A 27462-nucleotide genomic window follows, 5' to 3' on the forward strand; every position below is an offset into this window, starting at 1 on the left:
TTCGTACCCCTGTGTGTTCCACACCATGTAACCCCGTTACACCTCCCCTCGCATTATCTTTTGAAATACATCAGAAATCATCGACATTTTATTTTTTAGAGATTGCATATGACACCCTTATGCCAGTTTTGGGGGGCGTCCAATGGGTAAAGCCAGCAGCCATGATCCGCAACGTTCCGACTGCTAGCAAATCCGGGGGTCTCAACTGTGATACAGGCCTGATACTATTGAAACGAGTAGACTTTCGAGTCTGGCTTTTAGTTTATACGAGGCTTGTTAGCGGTAAATTACGCTCCCGACGATTCTGGGCCGCCAAATTATGGAGCTCCTACAATCCAGAGTGTGCCAATCCGGCGACAGCCTCATTGAAGCGCACGGCGATTCTCTTGCAATTTTGGCTTTCGACCGAGCGAGTAGTAAGTTCTACAAAAGGCTATTAAGCTCGGGGGTAGTGACACAACTGCTTTTGTCGTGGGGGCAGTCTCAAATGCCGTTATTATCCACTGCTTACAGGAGCAACCAGGTTGGATATTGAGTCCTTGGCATCGGCATTAGCGGTCCTTCAATACCCAAGTGTTTTAACCCCCCTGGTACCAGCCTTCGTTTTCACATCAGAAAAATGTCAGGGTCACGATTCAGAAAAATATCGGTCCTTGTGTCATGCTCGTCATTATACATGGCAGTGACACAGGTTACAACCTTGGAGCAGCTCTTCGTTACGGAAGAGCTCACGATGGAAACTGTTCGAATTTTCACTCTTCACGGTTTTTTTAAGAAGCCCCGCGACTCAAGGTTCCGAAAAAGAATGCGATGAGCACCATTTTCGCCGTCGCTTTCACTTCAGACCCGAAAATGCAACTTTTAAGACAATTCTTTCTTCTTACAGCAATTAATAATGCAATTGATTTATTGATAATTATTCTGGACGATTCTAAAGCAGCAGAAACGCTAGGCGAGCACCTCTTTATTGACCAAATAACCTAAGCTGAGCTCTATGATGTAATTTGGTATTTTTGGCCACTCAAACGACAATCGGTCTAATCGAACCCGCATCTTCGTAACGCAATGTACTGCTAAAAGCAGCTGTGTATTTTTAACGACCAGTTTAATTTTTCTACTACGTAGCGCAAGACAGAGGGCCGGAAATATGCCAGCGGATACCACGTCAGTGCTGTAAAGCATACAAAATATGGCAAGGAATTCTCTATTTTATTCTTTCGGGACAATAATCATAATTAAAATTAAAAGTTCAAATGCGTTTGTCCTGCACTGCACCAAACAGGGCTAGGGTGTAAAAGGAGGGGTGATGTAGCCTCTCTCAGTTCATCCGGAACGGAGTTTAATGAATCCGTGCTAGTGCTTAGAGTGTAAGCGCTTCAGAGGTTGGCTTGAGCATGACCTAACTAGCTATACGAAGAGCCGTGCAGGGCGCTACTTTGGTGATAATGCTGCCGCCGTTGCTGGTGACTCTCACGATAGCACTCTCAAACTATTAATACCGGTACGATATATCTCCCACATACATCTATTGCCATATATTGTGGCCCACAATCGGTGGAATGCCGAGGCATACTCTTGCAATCCGATTTGAGCACTCAGCACCAAATTTCAGAGCTCATCTGGGCGATCGTGCACGGCCTTGATAGAATAAGGAAGTTGAAGTCCCGATGACACACCTTGCTCCTGTCCTCCACTTTTGGAGATGTGCAGTCTCATGACACCCACCCAGACTACCATCTGTGGATGTGCTTTTGATAATGCGGAAAATAAAATTGTCATCATTGTTGACGCGATAAATTCAAGTAGCATCAACAATGTCCTTTATCTTTATCAGCGTTTATCAAACTATCACCACCCTCGCCTTTGTTTCTTGTTCCCGTGCATCTTCGATTGCACCAATCGAGCCTCTTCACATTTCGTCTCTACATCCGCAAGCCTGCCATACCCCTTCCATCATGTTCAAGTCGTTGTTCATCCTCAGCTTCGTCGTCGTTGCCTTGTTGGCTCCTACCTCTGTCGACGCTGCTGGTGTCGCTCAGCCAAGATGCGACCTCCGGGCGAGGAGTGTGTTATCGGCAGCGAAGGATCCATGTCCTTGCGCGTAAGACGATGCGTCAAGCAGCCGGAATGGAATTCTACAATTTGAATGGCACAAGAACGTGTAATTCCAGCAACCGATACCCACAAGTACAGCGTTACATGCATTATCCGTAATTGATAATAACTGTACTCGCTTTATTTTTATTTTGCCAAAACACAGAAGCAAAACTATTCGGTGACAATTCTGAATGTACCCTTCTCAAAACAAGTCATCTAAAACACGACCAAAGTAAACTTCCATAGAAACTGCTGATGCCGCATCGCTGATTGAGGGCTCAGCAGCCAATTTTAGCTGTCCACAACGTTCGTCCAGGAGCTCCCCCGTGATGTGAGAAGACAACTCACTATTTGTCATGGACACTAGCAGTCCCGAGTTCCAGGAGGCATTACGAGACCATGCACGAAGTCTTGGCGTTGACCCGGACTCCGAAAGCTATCTGCTATCTCTTGTTCAGGAGGCATTACTGGCTGAGCTTCCTCCAGACTGGGAACAGGGCGAGACTGAAGACGGCACGCTCTACTACTTTAATTCGAGTACAGAGGAAAGCATCTGGGAGCATCCGCTGGACGCGCACTATCGAGAGCTCATTCAATTGAGAAAAGATGAACATGCTGCTCAAGTTGCGTCTCAACCGACCGAAACGATTCCCGAAGCACATACCGAAACTATCGATACCAAGAGCAGTTCAAACGCCCCTGCGGTAACCAACAACGTCGATGTGTACAGCTTTGACGACATCAGTGACGAGGAAACGCCGGCGCCTGTCACCTCCGCTCTAGTGTCAAATAAATCTAGAATCAGCGACCTCTTTTCCACGCCAACACAGTCCACTCCATCCTGGAAAACTGGTAATAGTACTAACGCTTCGGTTGATTCTACCTCAACAGTAGCGCAGTCGACTCCGGTAGCCACAGGATTCGGTTTTGGTCGTGATCGCTCGTGGCTTTTAGATAACGATGACGACGTGGTTCCTGTTGCGATCAAACCATTGTCAACTACACTCCCAAAGCAGGAGACAGCAGCTTCGAACGCAGCTGACGCGAGTCTTTCACGCTTAGAACCGTTTACATCTCAACGACCTGGAAGCGCTGCGCCCACCACAGTCACCCCGACAGCAGCGATAGCTCCCTTGTCTAGTAGTCATACTACGCAACAGGATTCCAGGTGGTCTAGTAAACAATCGACTACAACTACAACTTTTGCGTCGTCGCCTACGACAATAGCAAAGATGCAACAGCTAGAGACGAAACTAGACGACGCCAACAGTGAATTAGAACGGGAGCGAGTTGCTCATTCCGAGACCACGAAAAACCTCCAAACCGCTCAACAGGAAGCCAAAGAAAGCAACTATCTCAAGATGAAAGTCAACGAGCTGAAGACCAAGCTCTCCGAACAGGAGACTGCAGCTTCTACGATGGAAAGGCAACACCTTGACGAACTAGCTCAACAGGACAGCGCTGTATCAGCACGAGAGAAGCAACTGGGGGATAAACTCGCCAAACTGGAAGCTGAAAACACTTGTCTTGTCAAGCAACAGGGGCAAACGCAAAGTCAACAAATGGAAGCCCAGCAGAAAGAAGCTCAGCAGAACAGAGAAGCTCTGGAGAGTAAACAAACAGAACTTGACCGTCTTCAGAAGCGTCTTGCAGAACAAGAGCAACAATCCAAAACAGCTTCAGAAATATTTGAGAAAACGAAAACTGAACTTCAAGGGAAACTTGACCAGCAACTCTCTTCAACTGAAACGTTAAATCGTCAACATGCCACTGAAGTTGCAGCACTTCGTGACCAACTGGAAAAAGTTGCACTAGAAAATCGCATTCTAAAGTCAACACTCGACGAGCAGACGAAAAAGTGTCAACAATTAGAGATACTTCAGCAAGAATCAGCTTCAAAGTCTCTACAATTTGATAAAGTGCAACAGGAACTTCGAATGTTGCAAATCACAGCAGATGAACAAGCTGTAAAGTGTCAACAGCTTAACATTGTGCAAGAAGCGTTGACGAAACAGGAGAAAATAACGCAAGAAATGGAGGAGAAGAACCGCGTTTTACAGACGAAAGTTGATCGTCTTGAACGAGAAAGCACGGAAATGAGTAGGAAGTACGATGTAATAAGTCAAGATCTAGACGCCAAGAAGGCGGAAAATACGACACTACAAGTTGCACTCAACAGGACTCAAGACGAGCTTCGTAGAGCTCAAGAAGAGCTTCGGAAGGCTCAGGAAGAGACCCGAACGATCAATAGTAGCTTTGAACAACAGAAGCACCAGCAGCAGTTGGCCACGGACCGAGAACGTATCACTGCTGACGCTGAAGCGCAGGCTCAGTCGCGTATCCAGAGACTTCAAACGCAGCTCAATGTACAGCTAGACGAACAGGCTGGGGCGAAGACGAGGCTCCAGTCAGAGGTCATTGAGCTACGAGGCGAGTTGGCCAGTGTACAGGCTCAGCAAGTGAAGCCACTCGAGAAACAACGCGACCAGCTTCAACGTGAAGTTGATCGTCTGGCTGAGCGCGTCCCGACGCTCGAGAAGGAGCTACGCATCGCCAAGCAAGAGCTGTCGACACAGACAGACCGAACGAACCAACTGGAGCTCGAAGTTGACGTGCTAGTGCGTCGCGAACAGCAGCGCAAAGCACAGACAGACGCGCTCACGACAGCTAAGCACACAGTCGAGAAACAGCTCGCTGCACTGCAAGATGAACTGCTCAGTGCACAGCACGATAAGCGCGTAGATAGTGACAAACTGAGCTTCCGTGTGCGTGAACTAGAGAGCCAAGTGACGCAGAAAGACTACGAAGCGGCGCGATTGGAAGAACGGTTCGCTAAAGCTGAAGCGTGGCGTGCTAAGGAAGCTGCGCGCGTGGAAAAGCGCGGTGCGCAGCTGATGGAGCTACGCGAGCAGCTCACAGCGATACAGGCGCGTCATGTAGAGGTTGAGACGAGTGCTGAGATCCAGGAGCTGCGTGCGGCCAAGCAGAAGGCGGAGCTCGCGCTGCAGAAGCTCGAACGCGAACTGAGCGACGAACGGGACGCTCGCAAACGCGACGAAATCCGACGGACAGAGGAACTGCAACGTATGCAACAAGCGGTAGAATGGCAACTCCCTCAACTGGCGCAAGCTTGTGTAACGCGATCAAGTGATGAGTGGGCAAGGAAGTGTCGAGCTGTAGCCAAGAAGCTACGTGACGAACTTAGTATGCGTGCATTACAAGAGCGAAACGAGCTTGTTGCACGAGAACATCAAGCTCATGAAGCTTGCGAGAGAGCGCAACAGAAACTAAAGACTGCAGTTGCAGATAGCGACTTCTTGAGACGTGAAGTAGGTCGTCTAGAGGACAATAATAAGGTGTTGCTCGAACAGCTCCACACTATCCGGGTGTATCTGATGCAGCGCCCGATGCCTACTCAAGTGTCCGGTGTGTCATGGACGCAACCTCCTTCAAACCCGATGCCACCGTCTGGTGCTACAGTACCGATAAACTTCAGTGACTTGTCTACAGTCAACCAATTGAACACCCAACTCGGTGTCTTGCACGCGCAATTCCAGCAACTTTTTGACTCAAATGAGCGACGACAGTCGTTCTCACCCAGCGATCGCTTCGAGATCCCTGGATCTCCTATTGGGAGAGCTCCAGGGACCCCGAAGCAGTCGCTCAACGACCAGATGAAGCGGAAAGAAGAGGAAGAAGAGGCGGAAACGGAGCGAATCGCAATGGAAGCGTTGATGGACCAGAAGATCGCGACCGGCAACTCGCCGTCACCTTTTCAGCGACAACAAGAGGAACTGCTGACGACACTTGAGTCACTTGGAGGTTCCAATCCGCGGTGGATGCCGGTGTATCAGTCTCCGGCACACGGCCCACTCATGGATGAAGACAGCGGTGACCAGGAACCGCACTCCACGTTGTGGTATCAGCAGGATTACTGGCGTAGCAAATATCAATGACTAGGTACGTATGACGTGGCCCCGTGGCACTCAAATTTAGACTGGATGTGTGTGCATGAAAAATGATTTGCACGAAACCCGGATTCCACCAGGTATGATGACCAAAATCAAGACGTCGTCTGTGGAGCAGCATGCTCACGATAGCTTCTTGGGTTTTGGCAGCTCGATTCAAGACGAGAGTCGAGAATTTGGATTCTGATCCTCGCCATTATGATTCCACGTCGTTGTCAGTGACGGTCAGTGTTCATAGCGTCGATAGGCACAAATGTCTTGGAGTGCATGAGCATTTCGGAAATTATCTCAGCCCACTAGTGTAGAACATGGAAGCTGAAGTGCGTGAAGGCTGGAGTGCCAACACATACGTGTTGGGCCAAAGACGTGTACATGTATAGAGACGGAAGACTTGCTGCAAAATACTAGTTCGTCACGTCACACTGCATGAGACGATTTTTATACCAGATCAGGCTGGTCACTACTAATAGTATCAAATTAAGTAATACAAACTTATCAATTTACCAGATAGCGTTGGCTTCCCCCCTTCGCCTGTACTACGTGGTGTTCGTCGTTGGTAGATGCACGCTGATCAAGTCGTTGCTCGACAGCGCTCGAATGACATTTCAAGGATCTTGTATTGCTATTGTTGACCATGCCTTACCCACTATTAGGCGTCCCGTCTAAGTACGCTAAATCACCGATGTTCAACGTTGGAGCCTCTATAAACGAAATGCTGTTTAGAAGATTCAGATTACTAAGAAAACACAGACGGCCTTCCTAATATCTAATTACCTGTGAGTATCTACCAAAAAGGTCGCATAAAATGATGGGAGATTCGAATAAAACCTAATCTGTTTTAAACATTCAAACTTGTTTTCAGTAAGGCCTACAAAAACACCGTGTCCCAATCTAGCGGCTGTGGGCCGCTTTGTCAGTTCAGTTTTGTGCGAGCAGTGAGGTTTCCGGTGGTCTTGCGGACGAACTTAGCTTCCAAATTGCAGCATGTTGCGCTCCTCACAGATGAAGCAGGCGCTTGCCAAGGCAATGGCCCGTCCGGCTGCCACGCGCGGATTTGCCGTACGCAGCTCGACGCCTCTGGCCGGTGTCGAGACGTCGGCGCTTACGTCCAAGTACACGATTGTTGACCACGAATACGACGCCGTGGTCGTGGGTGCCGGTGGTGCCGGCCTGCGTGCGGCCATGGGCTGTGCCGAGGCTGGCCTAAAGACGGCATGTATCTCGAAGCTTTTCCCGACGCGTTCGCACACGGTGGCCGCCCAGGGAGGCATTAACGCCGCTCTTGGCAACATGTCGGAGGACGATTGGAGGTGGCATATGTACGACACCGTTAAGGGAAGTGATTGGCTCGGAGACCAGGACGCTATCCACTACATGTGCAGAGAGGTACGTCAAGAGTTGGCCATGTAAGTGGCCGGGGTATTTAACGCTATCTTTGCTCGATACACAGGCTCCTGAGGCCGTGCGCGAGCTGGAGGACTTTGGCCTGCCGTTCTCCCGTACGGAGGAGGGCAAGATCTACCAGCGTCCTTTCGGTGGCCAGAGTCTGGAGTTCGGCAAGGGCGGCCAGGCCCGTCGTACGGGCCTGCGCGGCCGACCGCACAGGTCACGCCATGCTGCACACGCTGTACGGCCGCTCGCTGGCCTTCGACACTTCGTACTTTATCGAGTACTTCGCTCTGGATCTCATCATGAATGACGCTGGCGAGTGCGTGGGTGTCATGGCCTTCAACATGGAGGACGGCACATTCCATCGCTTCCACACTAACAACACGGTGCTGGCTACGGGTGGCTACGGCCGTGCCTACTTCTCGTGCACGTCGGCCCACACGTGCACGGGTGACGGTACCGGCATGGCTCTGCGTGCCGGCATCCCCCTGCAGGACCCCGAGTTTGTGCAGTTCCACCCTACCGGTATCTACGGTGCCGGCTGTCTCATCACCGAAGGATCGCGTGGTGAGGGCGGTATCCTGCGTAACTCGGAGGGTGAACGCTTCATGGAGCGTTACGCCCCCACGGCCAAGGATCTGGCCTCGCGTGACGTCGTGTCGCGTGCCATGACCATGGAGATCCGTGAGGGCCGTGGTGTCGGTAAGAACCAGGACCACATCTTCCTACACCTGGACCACCTACCGCCTGAGCTGCTGCAGGAGCGTCTGCCCGGTATTTCGGAGACTGCCGCTATTTTTGCTGGCGTGGATGTGACCAAGGAGCCGATCCCGGTGCTACCGACCGTGCACTACAACATGGGCGGTATCGCTACCAACCACATGGGCGAAGTGGTGGTGCCGGACGTGGACGGCATGCCGGAGCCCGGTAAGCTGTACCCGGACAAGATCGTGCCCGGTCTGTTCGCTGCCGGTGAGGCTGCCTGCGCTTCGGTGCACGGTGCCAACCGTCTAGGAGCCAACTCGCTGCTGGATCTGGTGGTCTTCGGCCGTGCTTGTGCTCTACGTATTGCCGAGCTGACGAAGCCCGGCGAGAAGAAGCGCCCGATGCCGAAGGACGGTGGCCTGAAGGCTATCGAGGACGTGGACAAGCTGCGCTACGCTGACGGCAGCATCTCGACGGCTGAGCTGCGTGACGAGATGCAGAGAACCATGCAGGTGGACGCTGCTGTGTACCGTACGCAGGAGTCGCTAGAGGCCGGTAAGGACAAGATCGACGAGGTGGTGCCGAAGTTTAACGACATCAAGGTGACGGACCGGTCGCTCATCTGGAACACGGACCTGACGGAGACGCTGGAGCTGCGTAACCTGCTGGCCTGCGCGTCCTGCACCATGCACGGCGCTGAGGCTCGTAAGGAATCTCGTGGTGCCCACGCCCGTGAGGATTTCACGGAGCGTGACGACGTCAACTGGATGAAGCACACGGTCGCCTACCACGACGAGGAAGGCAAGACGCACATTGGCTACCGCTCCGTGCAGGACCAGACGCTGGACGAGAATGAATGCAAGCACGTCCCGCCCTTCGCGCGTGTCTACTAAGCCTTGGTCGGCGTACTAGCTCCATGGAGTACGGGATGAGACGTATTTTACCATGAAACTCGTAACGAAAACCAAGAAAATAAACGTCACAATTACTAAAAAAGCAATTTGTGTGGATCCCGGTCTCCTTCTGTTATTTAATAGTACATGTACAGTAGGGTACCGAAAGTGCTGGGCCCAGTGTTCGGATCGAGATCGTAGTGTCTGTACCCCCACGGAGTTCCTCCTGAAGTTGTTGACGACGGTTATGACCAACACACATGCGTTAATCATAATGGAGGCGATGGAGATCTCTTTGTGGTTGCTGGTTAGTGATGCTGTGCTGGATTCAACTTGAATTTAGAGAGAAAGAGTTTGGGTCTGGTGCTTGGCGAGTTCTCTGCTCACATATGGAGCAATATAGCTCGCAACATGACGAATTTTACGTTGGTGTGAAAGTTTGACCTCCAGAGAGAAAGAGACAAGACAAAGGCAAGTACCATCGCAGCACAACCACCATGGGCACACTGCACTGACTTGTAGCCAGGGGCAGCGTGTCCACGCCCGAGTTATAAGAAATTATACCGAAAAGTATTCTTAGTAAATTTCGTTAGGCACCCCTCTCGTCATCAGCACAATGTAAAGTCTTGATCAATTTCCTTGCAAAAGACGATCCTCATGTCTGAATTAGGCTTAACAAAGAAATCTAAATACGAGAAAATGGTAGGGAGATCCAAAAAACAATTTACACGAAAAAAAGCACTTGGCGCACTTTAAAAAATCTAAGTAAATCTGCCAAAAACAATTTTTTGTTTTTTTAAAGAGCCCAATTTCTTCGAAATAACCAATTTTCAAAGTCAATAGCCATGCCAGCGAATACGAAAAGCTCGGACTCCGCGGCGGCGACCAAGCCGCCGACGCCGTCGCCCCCGCAGCGCGCAGCTTCGTCGCAAGCCTCTGCTCGCAAGAAAGAGGCCCGCAAGGCGCCACATGCAGCCCCGGGCGGCACCAGCGTGAGCATGAGCAAAAAGGCGGCGGACGACGCATTGGGAGGCGGCGCGGGTCTGTCCAACGGCGACCTGTTCGCACGTAACCTGTCGGTTATGAGTGTGGCACACATCGCACGCGGCGTGGGCTTCGACGCCGTGCAGAAGTCGGCGGCAGACGCGCTGACGGAGATTCTAGCCAAGTGTGCGGCTGCACAATATATTGCAATATTATTGGAGAATTAACTTAAATCAGTATACTGTCCATGTTGACGTTTGTCAGACATCCAGCGTATAGGAGCATCTGCCAAGGAGATCGCAGAGCTGGCAGGACGCGCCCAACCCAAGGCAACAGACGTCGTGCAAGCGTTCCAGGACTTAGAGCCCGCTCCAGTGGAGATGAAAGACCTCGTGAAGGCCTTAGAGACTGCCAAGCGGCCATTCCCGCGTGATGTACCTGCTTTCCCGGCCAGGAAGAGAGACATCTCTGGAAATACTATTGAGCAGACCAAGATCGGACGACGAGAGACCCTTCCGCCTCATGTTCCGAGCTTCTTGCCGCCTCTGCCTAACCGCCACACGTACAGCTCCGACAGTCGCCTGGTGGTGGAGAGAGAGCAAGACACAAAGCGTCAACGACTTGAACTGCTCAGTGAGAAGGCTCACGTGCGCCAGTCACTTCACGGACTGCAGACTGTGGCTGCTAGTACGTCATGTTACATGTTACCTAAAGTGTACACATAGGTGAACTGCTGTGATGATTTGTGACAGAAAAACCGGCAGTTATTGTGCATCAGCCGACGTGGAACGCGTTCCAAGGCTCGACAGGAGACAATGCCACGGAGAACCCGTTCGTTCAGGCTCCTATTGTCAGTCCGGCAGCTAAGGTGCTGTGTTGGGGGGATGTATGACGATGGTTGGGTTATTTTCTAACGTGGTTTATGTTGCTGGCGATTACACAGAGCATTTTCTCCGGACCAGATCGGGACTTTGTGCCGACTGTTGATAGAGAGAAAGCGCAGTCGAAGAACCAGCTGGAGAACAATGTCACCATTCCGAAGCTCTCGAGGTACGCTATGGTTTTTTTGTCTTTGTTACCAGGAGTATCTTCCTTATGTTTTGAATTCCTGACAGCCAAGAATTAGGCAAGGAAGAAAAAATCTTGACGGGTACATTTCACGACGGTGACTCGGAGTAACATTGAGGGCCAATTCAAATGTTACAATGTTATAGCTCTTTTCATCCGCTAAATAGGTGACGCATTCCTCTGCACTCTACTTTATCTTAAGGTGAACAGGCTTCCTGAACGGCTCCATGTTTCTCTCTTTTTAAAATCTTGAGTACGAGAGCATTTCAGGCTAGAAACGATCTTGGATGAACGCTGCTTTGGACACGTCACCAGCATTACTACACATCGCGAGGGTTTCGACAGAGCGCGCTCTTTGTATTTGAACGCATTTCCATAAGACCTTAGAAAGAGATACGTGTCGGGCTTTCACTAGGAATGAAGATAATTTGTCGAAAGATGGTTGTACATATATAATATGAAATTTGCAGGAAAATACAAAAGTTTCGACGCAGAATTTTTGAATGAGCTTAATTGGATACATCGACCGAGATGTCACCTCCAAATCAACGTTAGCTAAAGTACTTCTTCAATGACGTATAGCCAGCGTCGCTGGCTCAGGTGATTCATACGCACGCCGACTGTTAGATTGCGTACGTGTCCAAACGAAGACATTTACATGCATCCACATCGACCTTTCTAGGTGAGCGCTTAGTCGATAACGTCTGTACCACAGTATAGTAAAGAGTGCGTCTGAACCTATGCTTAAAAGTATTTATGTATAAAGCTTGTTTTAAAGCTCTAGTAGACACTTGTTAGCTTCCCCTTTCTCACTTTGACAACCAAACAAGCCAATACCAGTTCATTATAACACAGCACACCTTGCATATTAAATTAGAATAGCAGTCTAGAAAGAGAAGTTCTGGGTCTCGAATGCTTCAGATACTACTACTTCGTATACTATTTTTTATTGCAAGTTAGTATTGATAAAATCTCGGCATGTTATTAGTTCCAAAGACAAGATATTCATGTTACGAGGACCTACACCACCTTATCCTCCGAGCCGCTCTGGCTTTTATTTGAACGTGGGATGTCGTCCATCTCGATCTTGGAGAGAATTGCTGGTTGAGTAATCCCAGCTCCCACCATCGCCTTCTTGCTGCGTTGGTCCATTATCTTGTACACCACAAAGACCAAAAGCACAATGACGAATGCACCAACCAAGCTCGTAATAACTGTTGGTGGTCCGAAGCCTTCTCCATTCGCTGTATCAGCTAGTGGAGTTGTGCAACGTGGACCACCCCAAGCACCGGAAGATCCGCATCTACAGCGATGTTTCTTGCTACATTTCCCCGTCAAAATGTGAGAAGTACTGACCGTACAGTCGTTATCAGTCTTGCAATTGGCTCCACCGTGAACCTCAATCCATTTATTCTCCGTCGTCTCATACTCATCAATGTGATCCTCGATCCATTGTTTAGTCGGATGAGTAGACGGGTCACACCCGATAGCCATCGTGGAGTTGGAAGAGAGATCCTGATAGATACGAATGTAGTCGATCTTCATGAACATGGGGAAACCGTCACAAATAGCGTTATGTTGCGCATTGCTCCCATCTCCACGACATGGCGACCCTGGATTCGGTGGCGTGGTACCCCAACTAGTTGACAGAGCGACGTTGAAAATCACGTACATGGGTTCTTCCAACATGAGTTTCTTAGGGTTGGACTTGGCAGCATCTTGTGGAACATTCTCGACCGACTCGGCTGGAATTTCAAAAATCACAATATCCTCGACCATCCAGCGAATGTAACCTTGTGAGCCCATGACCCATTCGACTTGGTATTTCACATAACTTGTATATGCTGCGAGCTGAACTGGCCAATTAGCGGACAGGGCGTCCATCTGATACTCGAATGGTTCCATAACTTTACTCTTGGGTTCTTCCGCACCTAACGGAGAGGAACATTTTTTGTTGGAACTGTCAGGGTCACATAGGAAAGCTCCCGTGTATCCGTTAATAACCGGCATACAGCCGCCTTCTTTGTTAACCCCCCAGTAATCAGGCCCTTTCCCGTCGATCAAGCCTAAATCGGAGTATCCGTCACCCGAAGCTGGACACGCATTGACTCCTTTACACGTATTAGAAGTGAAGCCTTTCTCGGCATTTGCAAGCACCGTTTTGGGATCTTGCATCAAGCTGCCAACTGGGCTACAAAGAGTATTTGGAGCGTACCGTAGTCCTTGATACCAGCTTTCATAATCTCGAGCTTCGTACGCTTTGGCTGGGATCCCAGGAAAGTTAGCACCAATAGTAGTACACTCGGCCGTGAAGACGCAGAAGGGACTTTTATCATCCGTGGGAGCAATGATACGGAATTTATCGGGCATTCCAGGAGCGACCTGGATACTTGTGGAGATGGCTACACCTCCTCCTTCCAGTAGATCTATTTCCGGCGCTCCTCGTCCTTGATGAGCATTCAATCCACTTCCTGGATTACCGTCACACGCACTGATTCTTTGACTGGATTCGAATTTTTCGTCACATTCGTCGTAACTCCAAGGCCACATCCGACTGGTCGATTGGGAGAATAGAGCTCGTCCTAGATTTCCTAGAAGCCAAATACCAGGCCACGTGGGATAGAAGCTGTTCGTCTTGACGCGACCTTTGATGTCACCCATATCGGGGTTACTAGAGCTGGTTGTTGCTGGTAATTGAGCCACCACTTCCATCCTTCCTCCTTGGAAACAGAATTTGTTCCAGGATTGCACCATACCGGCTCGGTAGTACATGTGATGGGTCTCGAAACCCGCAGGCTTAGCGTACGTGTTCCACACCGTGTAGGTGATGTTGTCCTCTTCCATAATCTTTATCCGGAAGACACCACGACCGTCCGATTCCGTTACGGTATCGGTCATATTGAAGCTGTAGTATTCGAGAGCTGCATTGACACCGTCGGGCATTTCTAACGCCGTCCACATGTGATCCGAACCGGGCGTAAAATTACGCCCAGGAACGTTAAATTCGTCGCTCATGACCAACGTCCACGTATCTCCACGCGACGACGTGACGTTGAGTGCACTCTCGGGGGTGTCAACGTCCACCCAGGGGCTCAATCCAGACCGAGATTTGATCATCGAGTCGGCACGCTCTGAGGAGACCAAACTCGTGATCAAAGCCAAAGTTGAGCACGAGAACAGCGCCGAGTGCATTTTACTCCTTGATCTTAACCGATAGACAATTGCTGGGATATCTTGGGAGACGCCTTTGCTGGCTAGGGAAGAAGGAGAATGAAGCTACGTGAGACCAGCGCACGAACGGTAAAAGGTCGCACGGCTTCCGTTACGACATGTACGTTTCGGCTTTTCTTGTGGACTAAAACTTTGGTGAAGCATCGTACTGGCAGAGTCGATGGGTGCTCGGCATGGGTACAGTTGAGGAGCACCTTAATGCAGGCAAGTTATGGTTGCAACGATGTCAGAGTTCGAAAAATCTCTCGAATGTCAGGCAAACTCAAAATAGGTGCGGGTAAAGATAGCTTCAGGGCTACACGAGCTGAACCTTCACCGACTGCGTTGATGAAGGGCAATGGACGAGCGATCCCATCTCCCGACACCTCATTTTTCAAGGGGCTATCGGAAGCCGGATTCGAGAATGGTGGCTCCGTTTAGAGAACTCAACATCTTTCCTAATTCCCAGTCATGGAGTGGGAACGAACCCATTTCTAAACCTTCTCGTCGTCGCGGTCTCGCCACTCTCCCGTTTATTTTCACGATGCCATCCGAAGCAGTCGATAACTCGGAATTCAGACCGTCAACACCTGGAGCCTCCGCTTCGACCTTCCTGGACGCCTTACGCAGACGAACACTACTTGACTTATCCTGTATGAGAGAGTTCTCCCTACTACGCACCAAGCCATTACCCGAGCGAAATCTCTCGCGGTTATCTGTCAGTTCTGCCTACGACATGCACACGGAACAACTGCATCTCCAGCAATTCGCCAAACTTCAAAAAGATACAGATACCCGTAAAGTTTCCTCCACAAAGCGCCAAACTCAGCGAATCACCCACCTGCACCGGAACATCTCAATCCCAGCGACCAAATCAGGACCATTCAACCAGTTTATGGCTGCATTCGCCGCTTCCCCACCAACAAAAATCCCGCATAAGCCACAAAAACCGAAATCGCAACCTAAAAGTCAAACCGTGTCTTCGACTACCCCCAAACTTTCCGTGGCGGAGCAACATGGCTTCCTCCAGGAACAAGATCCAGCAGCTCTTATGACAGCTACAGGTTATTCTCGAGCAGAGTTATTCGCACATTGGGCTCGCTTTAAAGCCTTGTGCTCCATGGCCAACAACTCGCACGGTGTGGATAAAGAGACGCTACGTCATGGAGTTCCTCAACTTTCCGCTGAAGATCAATTCTTTGTCGATCGCGCCTTCGATGTGCTTGATACGGACGACTCTGGCGCTCTTGATTGGCCAGAATTCATCGCTGCACTGAGTGCACTGGAGAAAGGAGATGCTTCTCGTCGAATCGACTTCTTGTTCCACGCTTACGATATCAATGGAGATGGCTACATCCAACGCCACGAAGTGCAGATGTTCTTTTTGGCCAGTTTACTGGTCCCCCAGACATCTGAAGCTGTCGATGTAGCGCGACATTTCGTCGACAAGATTTTTATTTCTCTTGGACGAGAACAAAGCGACTCGATTCGAGTGGAAGACGCCATGAAGTATCTACGTGAACACCCAACTATGGATGCGTATAGTGCTCTGGGACGTACAATGGTGTCCACACCTCCTTCCACTCCAGCACCTTTAGGTATCCGACCAAGAAGAAAACTCATGGAAGAAGTTCAGGATAAAACACAGGTTAATTATCCTGTATGATACTGCATTAATCTTCACACTCGTTCGTTAATACGTTCCGTCTAGGTGCCATAGGCTGCACAATACAGGTTAACAAAGCGCCATAAATACAGGATAAAGCAGGATCAAATGCCTTACCTCCTCTTCGTAACTTTGTATCTTCCGGAAATCCTTGCCGGACACAGATTGGTTCCGTGTTCTTGGTGGTGACCGAGTCGTACTTTCCCACACTTGTTGCTTCAATGGACGTTGCCGTACATGAGCTTTCGGCGATATTCGTTCGTTATCGGGGCCTTTATGAGCCTTATACCCCACATGCTTGCGATGTGGACTGGCTCTGATCGGAGACATGATAGGGATAGCTGGTAACCTGTACGTATCTTCTTTGCTGGGTTCTCTAGTTGATGTTCGAACAGGAGAAAAAGGCATTCTGTTTACCTCTTCAACATTTTTTAGTGCTTCTTCAACACCATCGACTGCTGCGCTGTAGTTGTGGAGTTGAAGACGTGAGTTGCGGCTTGGTCTTCTAGGTGGTCCTCGTTTCTCCACTCCATGTACAACAGCACTTACCCCAATAGCTAGACGTGAAGAGTCTAGTTGGGGTAATTGTGCTAATGTTGACGCAGTTTGAATCGGACGTCCTGGCGTCTCTGGTGGCAACATTACAGACGCTCTAGGTCGCTTTATAGGTGAGCAAATAGCAGCTGACAGACGCTCTTGTTCTTCTGGAACATGGTTGGTACCGTCACAAACCGAGAACGGCAGTGTCTCTCGCTCCAGTTCAAACTTACTACGTTGAATTTTCGTCCTCCCACGACCTCGTGATGCATTTTCTTGCGGTCGGGTGGGTGATAGCCCTGTTGTAACAATTGAGTTTGCTGTAAAATACGCTTGAAAGTCTTGATCTGCTTGTGAGGAACACGTCGCGTCGTCACTTTCAAGAGAGCTATTTAAACCCGATGTCGCTCGACGCTTCGAACGCGCTTCTTCTCGCTCTAAATGAGCCAGAAGATCGTTCCGTCGTGCGTGTTCTTGAGCTGAAAGTTGTCGCGGTGTACCAAGGGCGAAGATGTTGGATAGCGCTGCTGTATCTGGAGTCTCGTCGTGCTCTACGCTCGTGTCTGTGGTTGGTTTGTTACTCACGATATCAATCTCCATGTCTACCGAGTCGTTAGTGGGGACAATAATCTTGTGTCGTACAGTCTTCCATCGACTTCCTAGTCGCGGTGACGGCGCCATAAGCAAACGAACTTTACGCGAAATGGCACGCTCTCTCGCGTTCAAAAGTGCTTTCTTGACTACTTGACCAGGAGCTCGTCGATCCATTTCGACAGCTCGAGGCGGCATCTCCTCCAGATAACTACTCAACAGCTCGACTTCAGGGCCAGAACCAGGTAACTTTAGCGTAACTTTATCAGGACCTTCCGTACCCGTGTCCAGCTCTTCCTCCGCAGTAAGCACCGCTTTGTGCACTAATTGTTGCAAATGTGACAAAGTCACTCGCGCGTTCTTAACGTCCAATACCTCCCGATTCACGTCCATCACGAACGTTATTGTGCTCGGTACAGCACTCACGAGCCCTTTAGAAACGAGTAGCTGCAAGAATACAGACACCTTATCTACCGGAATACACCACACGTCTCCCGTTCTACCTGCGACCGCTTGAGAGGACGGGAAGTGTTGCAATTCCAGACCAACACGGTCCGCTCGTTTCTCTAAAAAATAAAGTAGTCTTCTTAGAAACAACAACGGCGTTAAAGCACTGCGAGTACGCCGTTGTGGCTTCAGTATCTGCTGTCTCCCACTGCGATCGAGCGAGTCGGATGGCTTACACGCACTCATCTGGACGCCTTGAAACACTAAAGCACACATCTGACGCGCCGTCGTCGTAAACAACGCGGTATTCTGCACACGCACTTGCATCTCCTCAAAGATCCCAGTCAAGAGATCATCCAACAGACACACACACGTATGCTCTGCATCGCCTAGAGCTGATCGTCGAGTCTCTAGCTCCATATCTCTGTCTTCTATGCTCTCCTCCATCACGACGTCGCTCATCGCTGTACGTCCGATCACTCCACAAAGACTAATAAAAACATTGAAACGCTAATTAGTCTTCGTACCTTTTTTTGGCGCTTGGAACCTTGCTGTAACAAACATACACAACACATAACTCTCACTTCGGTCTATTGAATAGCCCTGGGCTTCTAAAGTGCCGTCTCTGTGGGCGAGCGTTCCATCGCCGCTGTAGGAGAATTCGTCGGCGTCTTACTAGCAGCTTTGGGTCGACGTTGATACAAGAGCATGTACGCTTCGCACTGTAATACTTGCTCGAAAGACACGCGCTTGACGACCGTGTCTGAGACGTAATACCACGTCCGCTCTGCGCTTCTCGGCGTCGTCACGTCGGGCACGGTAGCGCCCTCTTCAGAGGCCAAACGACTGCGTGCTCGAGCCAATAACAACGCTTCTCGTCGACGCGACCGACTGACGTACGCCACGTAATGTCCCGAGCGTTTGTTGCCCATATGCACCACCACAGCGATGAGTTCATAGCAAAGCGAGTGGTTCTTGGCCTCTCCTCCGCCTTGACGCAACGTTTCGCTCACATACGGCGTCATATCGAGCTTGTCACGGAACGAAATGTGCTGTGTGATCTTCCTGGAGCGCGCCAGACGCTTGATATGCACCACTAGCACACGAGGTAAGGCCGATACAAACAACTGCATGGACGCATCTCGCAGCACCACCTCCATCTCGGGCTCGGATCCCAGACGCTTTTTACGCATAAATCTCGTGGCCACACTGCGCGCTTTGGGCTGACGAGAACATTTCTCACAGTCGTAGCCATTATTGGCTTCCACCAGCAGCTGGGTCTCCCTCACAAAGTCGTCCAGACAGTCCGTGGTTGACAAGTCTCGATGTCGTCCATCGGGCACAGATACACTGAGATGGAAGGCGTCTTCGACGATCTCCGTGCGCTTCCCACATGCTTGACACGTCACGGCAGTCGTCAAGGCGCCGCCGAAGAGATTACGCGTGAAATTCAGCCGAGAATACATCTTCCGCTTCTCTGCTCGCGCGTGGAGTACAGCCGACGGGCGGGACGACAACGTCGCGCGAGTTTCCACTTTGGACGCGTCCAGCATCATGTCTTCTTCGTTTAAGTTCAGTCTCTTGGCCAGTAAATGCTGCACGTCCTTCAAAGTCGCGTTCTTGGGCACCTGCATCGAGATCGTCTCGCCCGTCTCGGTTTTGACAAAGATCTGCTTGGTTTCCTCCTGTTCGACGTCACTCTCGCTGCCTTCTTCCTCCTCAGTTTCCTCGGTCTGTTCGCTGTCCGTCGCGTCTTCTTCGGGCCACGTTCCGTTTTCGTCGTCGAGTAATTCCGACGACGTGGCTGTACTGCAGCTACTGGTAGTGACACTGTCGGTAGCCGCTTCAGAGGCGGGGAGAGGAGGGTCCATCTCTTCGTCGATAGCCCACAAGAAGCTGGTGAACAGCTCGTGCGCGTCTTGTTGATAATGGCCTCGAAACTGTGAAAACTTATGACGCATCTCCTTGAGTAACGGCGCTACAGTCAGCACGGACGACGAGCCCGAGCGTGCTCGACTGCTCTTTGTCCTGCCGCGACGATCTGATGACGACTCGCCGGCGAGCGCTTTCCGAGCACGCTTTTTCACGGTCTCGTGGAGCATGCTGTGTTTAAAACATTAGTTTAAAACATTTTCAGAGCGTTTAAAACAATCACGTACGTGAAGGTCGTCGTGATGGGCGTGTTCTTCGTCTCCAGCACGTCCTCGATGTGCGTGTGCTCTGGGAAATAGTGCGTCGCGGTCAGTAAGGCTTGCATGGACGCGTTGAAGTAGCACGTGTTGCCTAAATTCGTAAACCCGAGCACCGTATTGGGCAATTCTCCCGAAGTTTCAGTATCTGTCGAAGAGACACTGATCTCCTGCATGGGTTCTCTTTTCAAGGCTGTTTTTAACATCCTGCGACGCATTTTATCTTCTCTCGCTTTGGTTCTTAACGGCATGTCCAGTAGCGCCACTCCGTTGCTGTTAGAGTGGCCATCGACATCGTTATCCAGTGTTAAGGCGTCTCTGGGAATCGGAGGCGTGTCGGAATGAGTCTCTAGATCCAGCAGGTTATTGGTCGAGCCGTTGGGCGTTGTGATTGGCGATAAAGTCGTCTGTGGAGCGCGTATCTGGTTACGCAGCTGTCTTCTCTTCTTGGCTGCTAGCTCCTCCACTGCGTCGCAGAAACCCTGACGAGCGCTCTCGACTTTAGGACGTACGTTGATGGGGATATCCATGTTGCAAGGCTCGCACCAGAAGGTCTTGGAGGCCAGCTGCAGTCCCACAAAGTGCTTGGGATGAGCCTGTAAGTGGAGACTGAAGTGGCCGTCGCTGAAGCAGCCAATGAAGCCGCAACTCACGCACACGAGCAGGTCTGTGGCCTCTGTGTACTTGTCCCAACTCTGGAGCGCTGTCGCGTCGATTCCACTTGTGGAAGGTGGATTGCAACCCTTTAAAAGAACGGTTAATGTGGTTGTTCAGTTACGTTAAGAACTGTACGAGATTGCAGAGCACTTTACCTCACAAAGAAGATGCGAGCGCTTTTTAAGCTCACGACGGAATTCAGGCAGACGTACGGCCTGCCCCACGTGGCGGCAGCTCTTTTCACCGCCCATGGCGACCACGAACACGGGGACGTGGAACAAGGAGCTGCTTGGGCGTAAAGGTTCTCTTCGATTTGATTTCGGTTAAGTGCGAGTTTAAGAGATTGTTGAATGGGTTATTCTGTGTTATAGGATTCGAAAGTGGAGGTTGAAGTGCCCCAGCAATACAGTGCTTATGCAGACTTTATCGTTGCACCACTTCAGGTATGGGTAACATCTACTTCTCATACCTGACGGGATTAAAAGAAGACATTGTATTTTTTGCTGGCAGTCGCAATTTAAGGAGGGTAAATCGACAGCTAATAGAGCGTCACAAATTGCTCATAATATGAGCCTATTATGCGTGCGATTGGAGCTCTAGGTTTGTCAGTGCTCCAGTCATTTGCGCCGACTCGCCCGCTTGGAGTCGCTTCATGCTACGCACGCCACTCTCGAACCTGGTCGTGTGGGTACGACGCCAAAGCGGACGAGCGAGTCAATCTTTGCCTTGAAACACCGAAACTGCTTGAAGACGAGCAACTTAACTCAATCTGATTGCTGATTGGTCAACGAACCGCCGCCACGCCAGGCGATCTTACTCTATGACCTCTCCAAAACCACTTCGTTTCACTATGTCTCCCTTGAAACAGAAGTACAAGATCGGTGCGACATCCCCCGAGGAAGAACAAGAGCAAAGCGTCGCGACCTTGAGCAGCCATTCGACTTTCCCCCATCAAGCGCCTACCGCTCACCCTCTACGTGCTAATCCATTCATTATGCCTGCCAAGGACTGCGCCGAGAGCAAAGCTCAACACGACGCTGAGCGCAGTGAGCTTGAAGCCAAGAAGAAGCGTCTCAAGACGCAGAGCAAACACGTCGAGTCCGAGGACGACGAGACGGAGGAGGAGGACGCGCCCTCCACGAGTGACAGCGACAGTGACGATCACGTGGATTTCAGTGCCATTACTGCGCGTCTGGGCCGCTCAGCCAGCGCACACCGTCGCTCTGTAGTGTCCTCCTTCGTGCCTCCTCCGAACGAACTGTGGACGCCTCCGGTGTACCCCAAGAGCACGCACGACGCCGAGTCTATTCGTCGCTCTGTACGTCGCAACCTGCTCTTTGCTAAAATCCCGGAAGACACGCTGCAAGTACTGGTGGACGCCATGAAATACGAGGCGATAGATGCCGGCGTGGACGTTGTGACGCAGGGCGACGTGGCTGGAGACAGGTTCTTCATCTTGGACAGCGGAACGTGCGACGTGCTGGTCAACAATCGAGTCGTAGGGGAAGTGAGTGCCACATCTGTACGCAATTATTTCGGCGAGTTGGCGCTGCTGTACGATTCGCCAAGAGCCGCAACTGTTTGTGCCAAAACACCTGTAGAGTGTTGGTCATTGGACAGAGTGACGTTCAAACGGGTGTTGATGGCCACAACTATGCAACAGCGAGCACTTTACCTGGACTTCTTAGACCAGGTCCCCATCTTCTCAACCTTGTCGAGCTATGAGAAGATGACGGTGGCCGACGCCTTGCGCGTACAGTTCGTGGGAGCGGGAGACGTCATTCTCACGGAAGGATCCAGAGGCGACGACTTTTATATTATTGCAGACGGCGAAGTGAAGTGCACGCGTGGAGAAGAGGAAGTGTCGGCTCGCCTTGGAGCTGGCGACTTCTTCGGCGAACTCGCACTCATCCACGACGACGTGCGTCAAGCCACCGTCACAGCCATGCGCAAGACCAAGGTGCTTATGCTGGACCGAGCCACGTTCAAGCGTCTGCTAGGCCCCATGCAAGAGCACCTGCGTAAACGTGCGGACCTCTACGAACTCTACATGAACACACCGAGAACCCAGCGCACAACTGATCTACTGAAGTAAGATAATTGTAGATATGCGTGGCAAGCTCACTCCATTGTGAAATACAACGACATGCTAAGGCCACCGGGAGCTTTTTACCCTGTCAATATAAAAAAACAATGTAATCAAGATCGAATAAGATTTTCACAAGAAGAAAAGAGACGCAATCTTTACTGGTAACAAAAGATAAACGGGAAAGACAATCGACAACAACGAAAATCACGCTTTCATAACTGAAAATTTGTTCAAATTCAAATTTACTGACAGAATACGAGAGTCCAATGTGTGTTGTCAACTTTACCAGCACAGTTTGCCGGGGAGGTACTTGTCAATAATTGCCTGGTAGTACGGCCACAGCTTCTCGACGTCTGGACGCACATCTGCCTTCGTGTACAGGTCGAACTTGTTGAACTCGAGCACCCAGTCCAGCAACTCCTCGTCGTCTTCGTTCATCAGGTGCTTGTACTCCTTCTTGTTGTGCCACGGGTAGCACGAGTGGTAGCGGATCATCGCCAGACCTTCCTCCGGGATAGTAGTCTCGTTGAACTTGAGCATCTGGTACAGATACTCGTCGTGGCCCCAAGCGAACTTGAGGTTCTTGAAGCCACAGTGCGGCTCGTACATGCCAGAGTCAGTGTTGTAACGCGAGTCGCTCATGTCCGGGTTGGTGGAGTTGTACTCCGGGAAGACAACCGAGTCGGGGATCTTGCAGCCTACAACCCACGTGTCTCCTCCCAGAGCCCACTGGTCTCCGTCAGCGGTGCCCTCCTGTCCGTCTTCAGGGTGACCCCAAAGGTACTGGATCTTCCCCATATCATGCAACAGACCGACGAGTTGGAACCAGTCCGGGTGACCAGCAGCACGGATACCCTCCGCAGTCTGTAGCATGTGCTCGAGGTTGGGCAGTGACGAGTCCGGGTCGGACGAGTCCACGTATCCCTTGAGTGCCGCGAAAGCCTCCCACACAGTCATCTTGGTGTTGGAGAAGGAGCCGTACTTGGCCTGCATCTTCTCCTGGAAGGCTACGGTCTGGTTCTTGCGCATGAGTGCGTAGTGGCGAGTGACGAGAGCGTGTCTGTCCGAGTCTTTGTAGTTGCGGAATTCCTCCTCCGCCTTGCCAGCAGTGACCTTGCCGGTGACTTCGAGCGAGGGCTTGTGGGCGGCGACGGTGTCTTCAGCCACCATTGGTTGACTGTGTTAATTTTATAGTTTGCTTGGGTTGGAGAGGAATTGGAAATGTGAACGGGCGGTTGACTGCCAGTGGAAGTTGCTAAATTTGGAGAAGGAAGTTGCAGTGTTCAGCTCTTGTGAAACAGACAAATCTTCCTTCTGGCGGTTTTCACGCTCTTTTTTCGCCAATGGACGCGCGTGTTTTTTAGATTTTAGTCAATGAGACGTAAGATGAGTGGTTGAAAATAGTCGCACGGCTTTTTTCTGTGACCAGTGCTCAAACCCATCTCAACGATGAGTGAGTTCACTTCGAAAAACTGAGCCAGAACTCAAGCTCTGTTTTGTCTTGCGATTGTCGGGAAGTCTGTTAACTCGCACAGTGCGTGCTTGACTACCGCCTCTCATGATCGCGAGTACGAGGGGTCCCTAGACTAGGGATCCGAGGATAACTATTACATGTACATGAAATTAGCACTGTAATACTACAGAAATCGCATAAAAATAAGAGAGTGGGTATCTTGCCCGACTGGGATTGCCCTTCCCCTACGCATCCCTTTCTCTTACCGAGCTGGTTCATCCGTACAACAGTATACATCGTATACCACCGTGAGCCACACAATTCGTTAACGGGGAGAGCGTGAGCGACAAGCATGGATCTCCGCACGCGCGCAGCGCAAAAGCGCCCTCTTACTCATTCAGCTGAGTGGGAGTCCGATGAGAGCGAGGGTAATAGTTCGGATGCGCCTCCTGCTGACGTCTGGGCGCCTTCCCCCGTCGTGAGTGAGCTTAATACGACACATATTCCGTTGGAGCCAGTGAGCTGCTCCGATCCGCCGGAATCCACCATCAGCACAAGCGAAGGTGGTAGCTCCGTCCGCGTACTCGCCTTGGCGCCTAAGAATGTTGAGTTTCCCTCCTGGGAGGTGTTTGAAGATTATTTGGCCTTATACCAAGCACAGACGTTCCAGGCACGTGTTTTCTATAGCTGTGTATATACGTTTTGGCTGACATGCACTATGAATTTATCTGTAGATTTTCAGGGTGAGGACAAATACGACTGTGGCAGAGCGCAACGCACGGATCGACCGCACAAAGTCAAAGGCGGAAAAACTTCCTGACGAGTGGGTGCAATACGCAAAGACCTTTGTTTGCACCTATTCCGGGAAATTTAAGTCCCAGGCCACGAGCAAGAGACCCCGGCAGGAGTCTAGGATGAAAGGATGCAATGCCCAGGTAAAGTGAATGATCGGGCTCGGTCGGGCTCGGTCGGGCTTGGTCGGGCTTGGTCGGGTTCGTTCGATCGGGATTGAGACTTGTCTGGTCGTGATGGAAATCCAAATGAGGTCTTACCACTCTCTATGTGATTGATTATGTGTTGATAAATGCCTGTGTTCAGGTGGTGGATTCTGAGAAGATGATCTTCGCTGTGAGGATAACGAGATGCCGACTGGAACACAATCATCGGCTTTCGAACCATTCGTTTAGAGCACATCCAACAAATCGTCTTGTACTGAATGAGGATGCTTTACAGACAGTGGATGTACTTCGACAGGCTGGTGCTAAGAAGTCGAGTATCATGAAGTACATTACGGAAAACTCGGACAGCAACCCGACTTCGCAGGATGTCCACAATCTTATTCGTAAGTTGAAGGCTCGGGAATTGCGAGATGGCCCGAGCACTAGTGAAAAGCGGTTGAAGAAGTGGATGAAGCAATTTGGTGACCGCCCTGGTAATGTTGGTCGGATTTTCCTCGACGATATAAATCAGAAGGTAACTGGTGTGAATAATTTGGGTTGAATTGAAAAGATGAAAACTTAACTCTATGTTTATCGTGTTTTGAACATACAGAAAGTAACGACTTGCATCACCCTACAGACGAATCATATGAGGACTCTGCTCGAGCAGTTTCTTGAAGTTCTTTTGATTGACGCCACCCACGGAACGAATCGGTCTAAGTACAAGGTCTTTTCGTTTATGGCTCATGACACGTTTGGTAAGGGGCCGTTCGTCCAGCACGCTTTGCTTCAAAACGAGCGGTACACTACATTACTGACGGCGCTGGAGGAATTCAAAGTTAATAATCCAGCGTGGAAAAGGCTGCAGTGTGTTCTTGTGGATAAGGATTTCACGGAGACCTCAGTATTGAAAGAAGCTTTTTCTGGAGTGACTATTTTGCTCTGCCAATTTCACGTACTGAAATACCTACGTGAAGAAATTGCCTCGGCTGACTATGGATTTTCGAAGACCCAGAAGGAGAAACTTGGAGGTGCGATGAGTTTACTGGTGTACGCAAAGACTGAAGCAGAATACGAGAAGCATTTGCGGTACATGGTCCACCTCGCGTCAATTGGCTATTACGTCCCAGCGTCTAATGTGCCGGAGCCAACTGGGAGTGAACCGAACTAGATCGGCCGTCAATCGGGGTCAGTCGGGGGTGAGTCTGGTGCAGTCGGGGGTGAGTCTGGTGCAGTCGGGGGTGAGTCTGGTGCAGTCGGGCATGCGAAATCGAGTACAGACCAAACGCCAACGAGAGAACCCGTTCGATGCGACGAAGAACATCCATTTGTGGCGTATTTCCGCCGGAATTGGGACAATTGCCGTGAGATGTGGTGTGCGTACAAGCGCCAAAATACGATTACACTCGGAAATAACACAAACAACAGGCTGGAAGCCTCATGGAAGCAATTAAAAGCGTGGGTGGATTCTTTCATGTCTGTCGATGATTGTATTGTGTCTATGATGTACTATCAAACACTACAAGAAAAGTTGTTCATCGGCGAAGTGACGAAGAACGTGAACATACAGCACCCAAATTACGATGGCGAAATGACCTGGCTGGCAAATATTGTGAGCGAACACGCCTGTGATCTTATTTACGGGCAGTATTCTTTTGCTCTCGGACGAGCGGCGTATACCTTCTCTGAGCGGCTGCCCGGTGTGTACTTGATAAAGAGTACGTGCAAGGATATCGATGCACTGGATGAGGTCGACACAGAATACTCCGTTACAAAGTGCGACTGGACGTGCTCTTGCCTGTTCATGTGCACGCGATTGCTGCCATGCCGCCACGTATTTTACCTCCGCAAAGCCTTGGGCCAAGAAACTGTTATTCCGACCCTCACGCTAAACAAGAGATGGCTGATATCTACCGTGCGGTCGGCAATTGAAAACAACGGTACCAGTAATCACGTCTCTACACCGAAGCCGTTCGAAGTGAAGAATGTTCTGCCTGCTCGAAATCGACCTTGGGATTCAAATCGCAAGTATAGAGAAGCCTTACCTATTGCATCCGAAATTTGCGACACTATGGCTGGACTGGGTATGGATGAATATCATCACTTATCGGACCTCACTAAGGTTTATTATCAGTTTTAATGGCCAATCATATATTTATTTGCTTTGGATAACCAATCATATCCAAAAATTATGTCAGTCTTGGCCAATCAATCCGTCAAGGGTTAGGTTGGTCATCTAAACTCCACATCGGACGTATTAGGTCCGAGGGGCACGGAAAATATGTGTATCTCTTTACAAATATTAAGATGTCGGCGTATCACACGCATATTTTCATTTTATCCGACCGGCGTAATCATTTCAGTACAATTGACTCCATAAGCGCTTCTAAATTTTGTTGTATTGATACCGTAGCAATTTCTCGAAAGCGCTTAAATGGCGACATGATGCATGGAATTAAGAACCTCTGTGCTGACGAGATGCAGTAGCTACACTTGTAACTTCTAATAACTTCCGTGAGGTGGTGCATTGCGAATTCTTATTATTGTACCCGTTTTTAAAGAGACATTGACAATTTGCATC

The 27462-nt window shown here is 50.3% G+C and overlaps 10 protein-coding genes across 10 annotated transcripts; 6 read left to right on the forward strand and 4 right to left on the reverse strand.

Moving 5' to 3' along the window:
* Positions 1–2453: 2453 nt before the first annotated feature.
* Positions 2454–3034, forward strand: PITG_18352 (uncharacterized protein; the record flags this gene model as incomplete). The annotated part of the gene is made up of 3 exons (XM_002997753.1): positions 2454–2720; positions 2781–2955; positions 2997–3034. The coding sequence occupies 3 exons, from the start codon at positions 2454–2456 to the stop codon at positions 3032–3034; spliced, it is 480 nt and encodes a 159-aa protein (XP_002997799.1).
* A 295-nt stretch (positions 3035–3329) lies between these two features.
* On the forward strand, positions 3330–6053 carry PITG_18353 (uncharacterized protein; the record flags this gene model as incomplete). Its single annotated transcript, XM_002997754.1, has 1 exon — positions 3330–6053. The coding sequence occupies one exon, from the start codon at positions 3330–3332 to the stop codon at positions 6051–6053; it is 2724 nt and encodes a 907-aa protein (XP_002997800.1).
* A 940-nt stretch (positions 6054–6993) lies between these two features.
* Positions 6994–9155, forward strand: PITG_18354 (succinate dehydrogenase flavoprotein subunit, mitochondrial precursor; the record flags this gene model as incomplete). The annotated part of the gene is made up of 3 exons (XM_002997755.1): positions 6994–7451; positions 7516–7609; positions 7671–9155. 3 exons carry the CDS (start codon positions 7050–7052, stop codon positions 9050–9052), a joined length of 1878 nt encoding a protein of 625 aa, XP_002997801.1.
* A 742-nt stretch (positions 9156–9897) lies between these two features.
* On the forward strand, positions 9898–11708 carry PITG_18355 (uncharacterized protein; the record flags this gene model as incomplete). The annotated part of the gene is made up of 5 exons (XM_002997756.1): positions 9898–10222; positions 10301–10723; positions 10789–10904; positions 10980–11086; positions 11687–11708. 5 exons carry the CDS (start codon positions 9898–9900, stop codon positions 11706–11708), a joined length of 993 nt encoding a protein of 330 aa, XP_002997802.1.
* Positions 11709–12124: 416 nt separating this feature from the next.
* Positions 12125–14586, reverse strand: PITG_18356 (beta-glucan synthesis-associated protein KRE6; the record flags this gene model as incomplete). The annotated part of the gene is made up of 3 exons (XM_002997757.1): positions 12125–12318; positions 12466–13064; positions 13320–14586. The coding sequence occupies 3 exons, from the start codon at positions 14294–14296 to the stop codon at positions 12125–12127; spliced, it is 1770 nt and encodes a 589-aa protein (XP_002997803.1).
* A 779-nt stretch (positions 14587–15365) lies between these two features.
* On the forward strand, positions 15366–15980 carry PITG_18357 (uncharacterized protein; the record flags this gene model as incomplete). Its single annotated transcript, XM_002997758.1, has 1 exon — positions 15366–15980. One exon carries the CDS (start codon positions 15366–15368, stop codon positions 15978–15980), a length of 615 nt encoding a protein of 204 aa, XP_002997804.1.
* A 431-nt stretch (positions 15981–16411) lies between these two features.
* On the reverse strand, positions 16412–17801 carry PITG_18358 (uncharacterized protein; the record flags this gene model as incomplete). The annotated part of the gene is made up of 4 exons (XM_002997759.1): positions 16412–16443; positions 16530–16632; positions 16713–17674; positions 17798–17801. 4 exons carry the CDS (start codon positions 17799–17801, stop codon positions 16412–16414), a joined length of 1101 nt encoding a protein of 366 aa, XP_002997805.1.
* A 365-nt stretch (positions 17802–18166) lies between these two features.
* On the reverse strand, positions 18167–20652 carry PITG_18359 (ubiquitin-specific protease, putative; the record flags this gene model as incomplete). Its single annotated transcript, XM_002997760.1, has 3 exons — positions 18167–19658; positions 19715–20439; positions 20557–20652. 3 exons carry the CDS (start codon positions 20650–20652, stop codon positions 18167–18169), a joined length of 2313 nt encoding a protein of 770 aa, XP_002997806.1.
* A 699-nt stretch (positions 20653–21351) lies between these two features.
* On the forward strand, positions 21352–22604 carry PITG_18360 (cAMP-dependent protein kinase regulatory subunit, putative; the record flags this gene model as incomplete). Its single annotated transcript, XM_002997761.1, has 1 exon — positions 21352–22604. One exon carries the CDS (start codon positions 21396–21398, stop codon positions 22494–22496), a length of 1101 nt encoding a protein of 366 aa, XP_002997807.1.
* A 168-nt stretch (positions 22605–22772) lies between these two features.
* PITG_18361 (inositol oxygenase) lies at positions 22773–23690 on the reverse strand (the record flags this gene model as incomplete). The annotated part of the gene is made up of 1 exon (XM_002997762.1): positions 22773–23690. One exon carries the CDS (start codon positions 23658–23660, stop codon positions 22773–22775), a length of 888 nt encoding a protein of 295 aa, XP_002997808.1.
* Positions 23691–27462: the final 3772 nt, after the last annotated feature.

This window comes from Phytophthora infestans, genomic scaffold (assembly GCF_000142945.1).
Source record: "Phytophthora infestans T30-4 supercont1.67 genomic scaffold, whole genome shotgun sequence".
In the NCBI taxonomy this organism is placed as follows: Eukaryota; Oomycota; class Peronosporomycetes; order Peronosporales; family Peronosporaceae; genus Phytophthora; species Phytophthora infestans.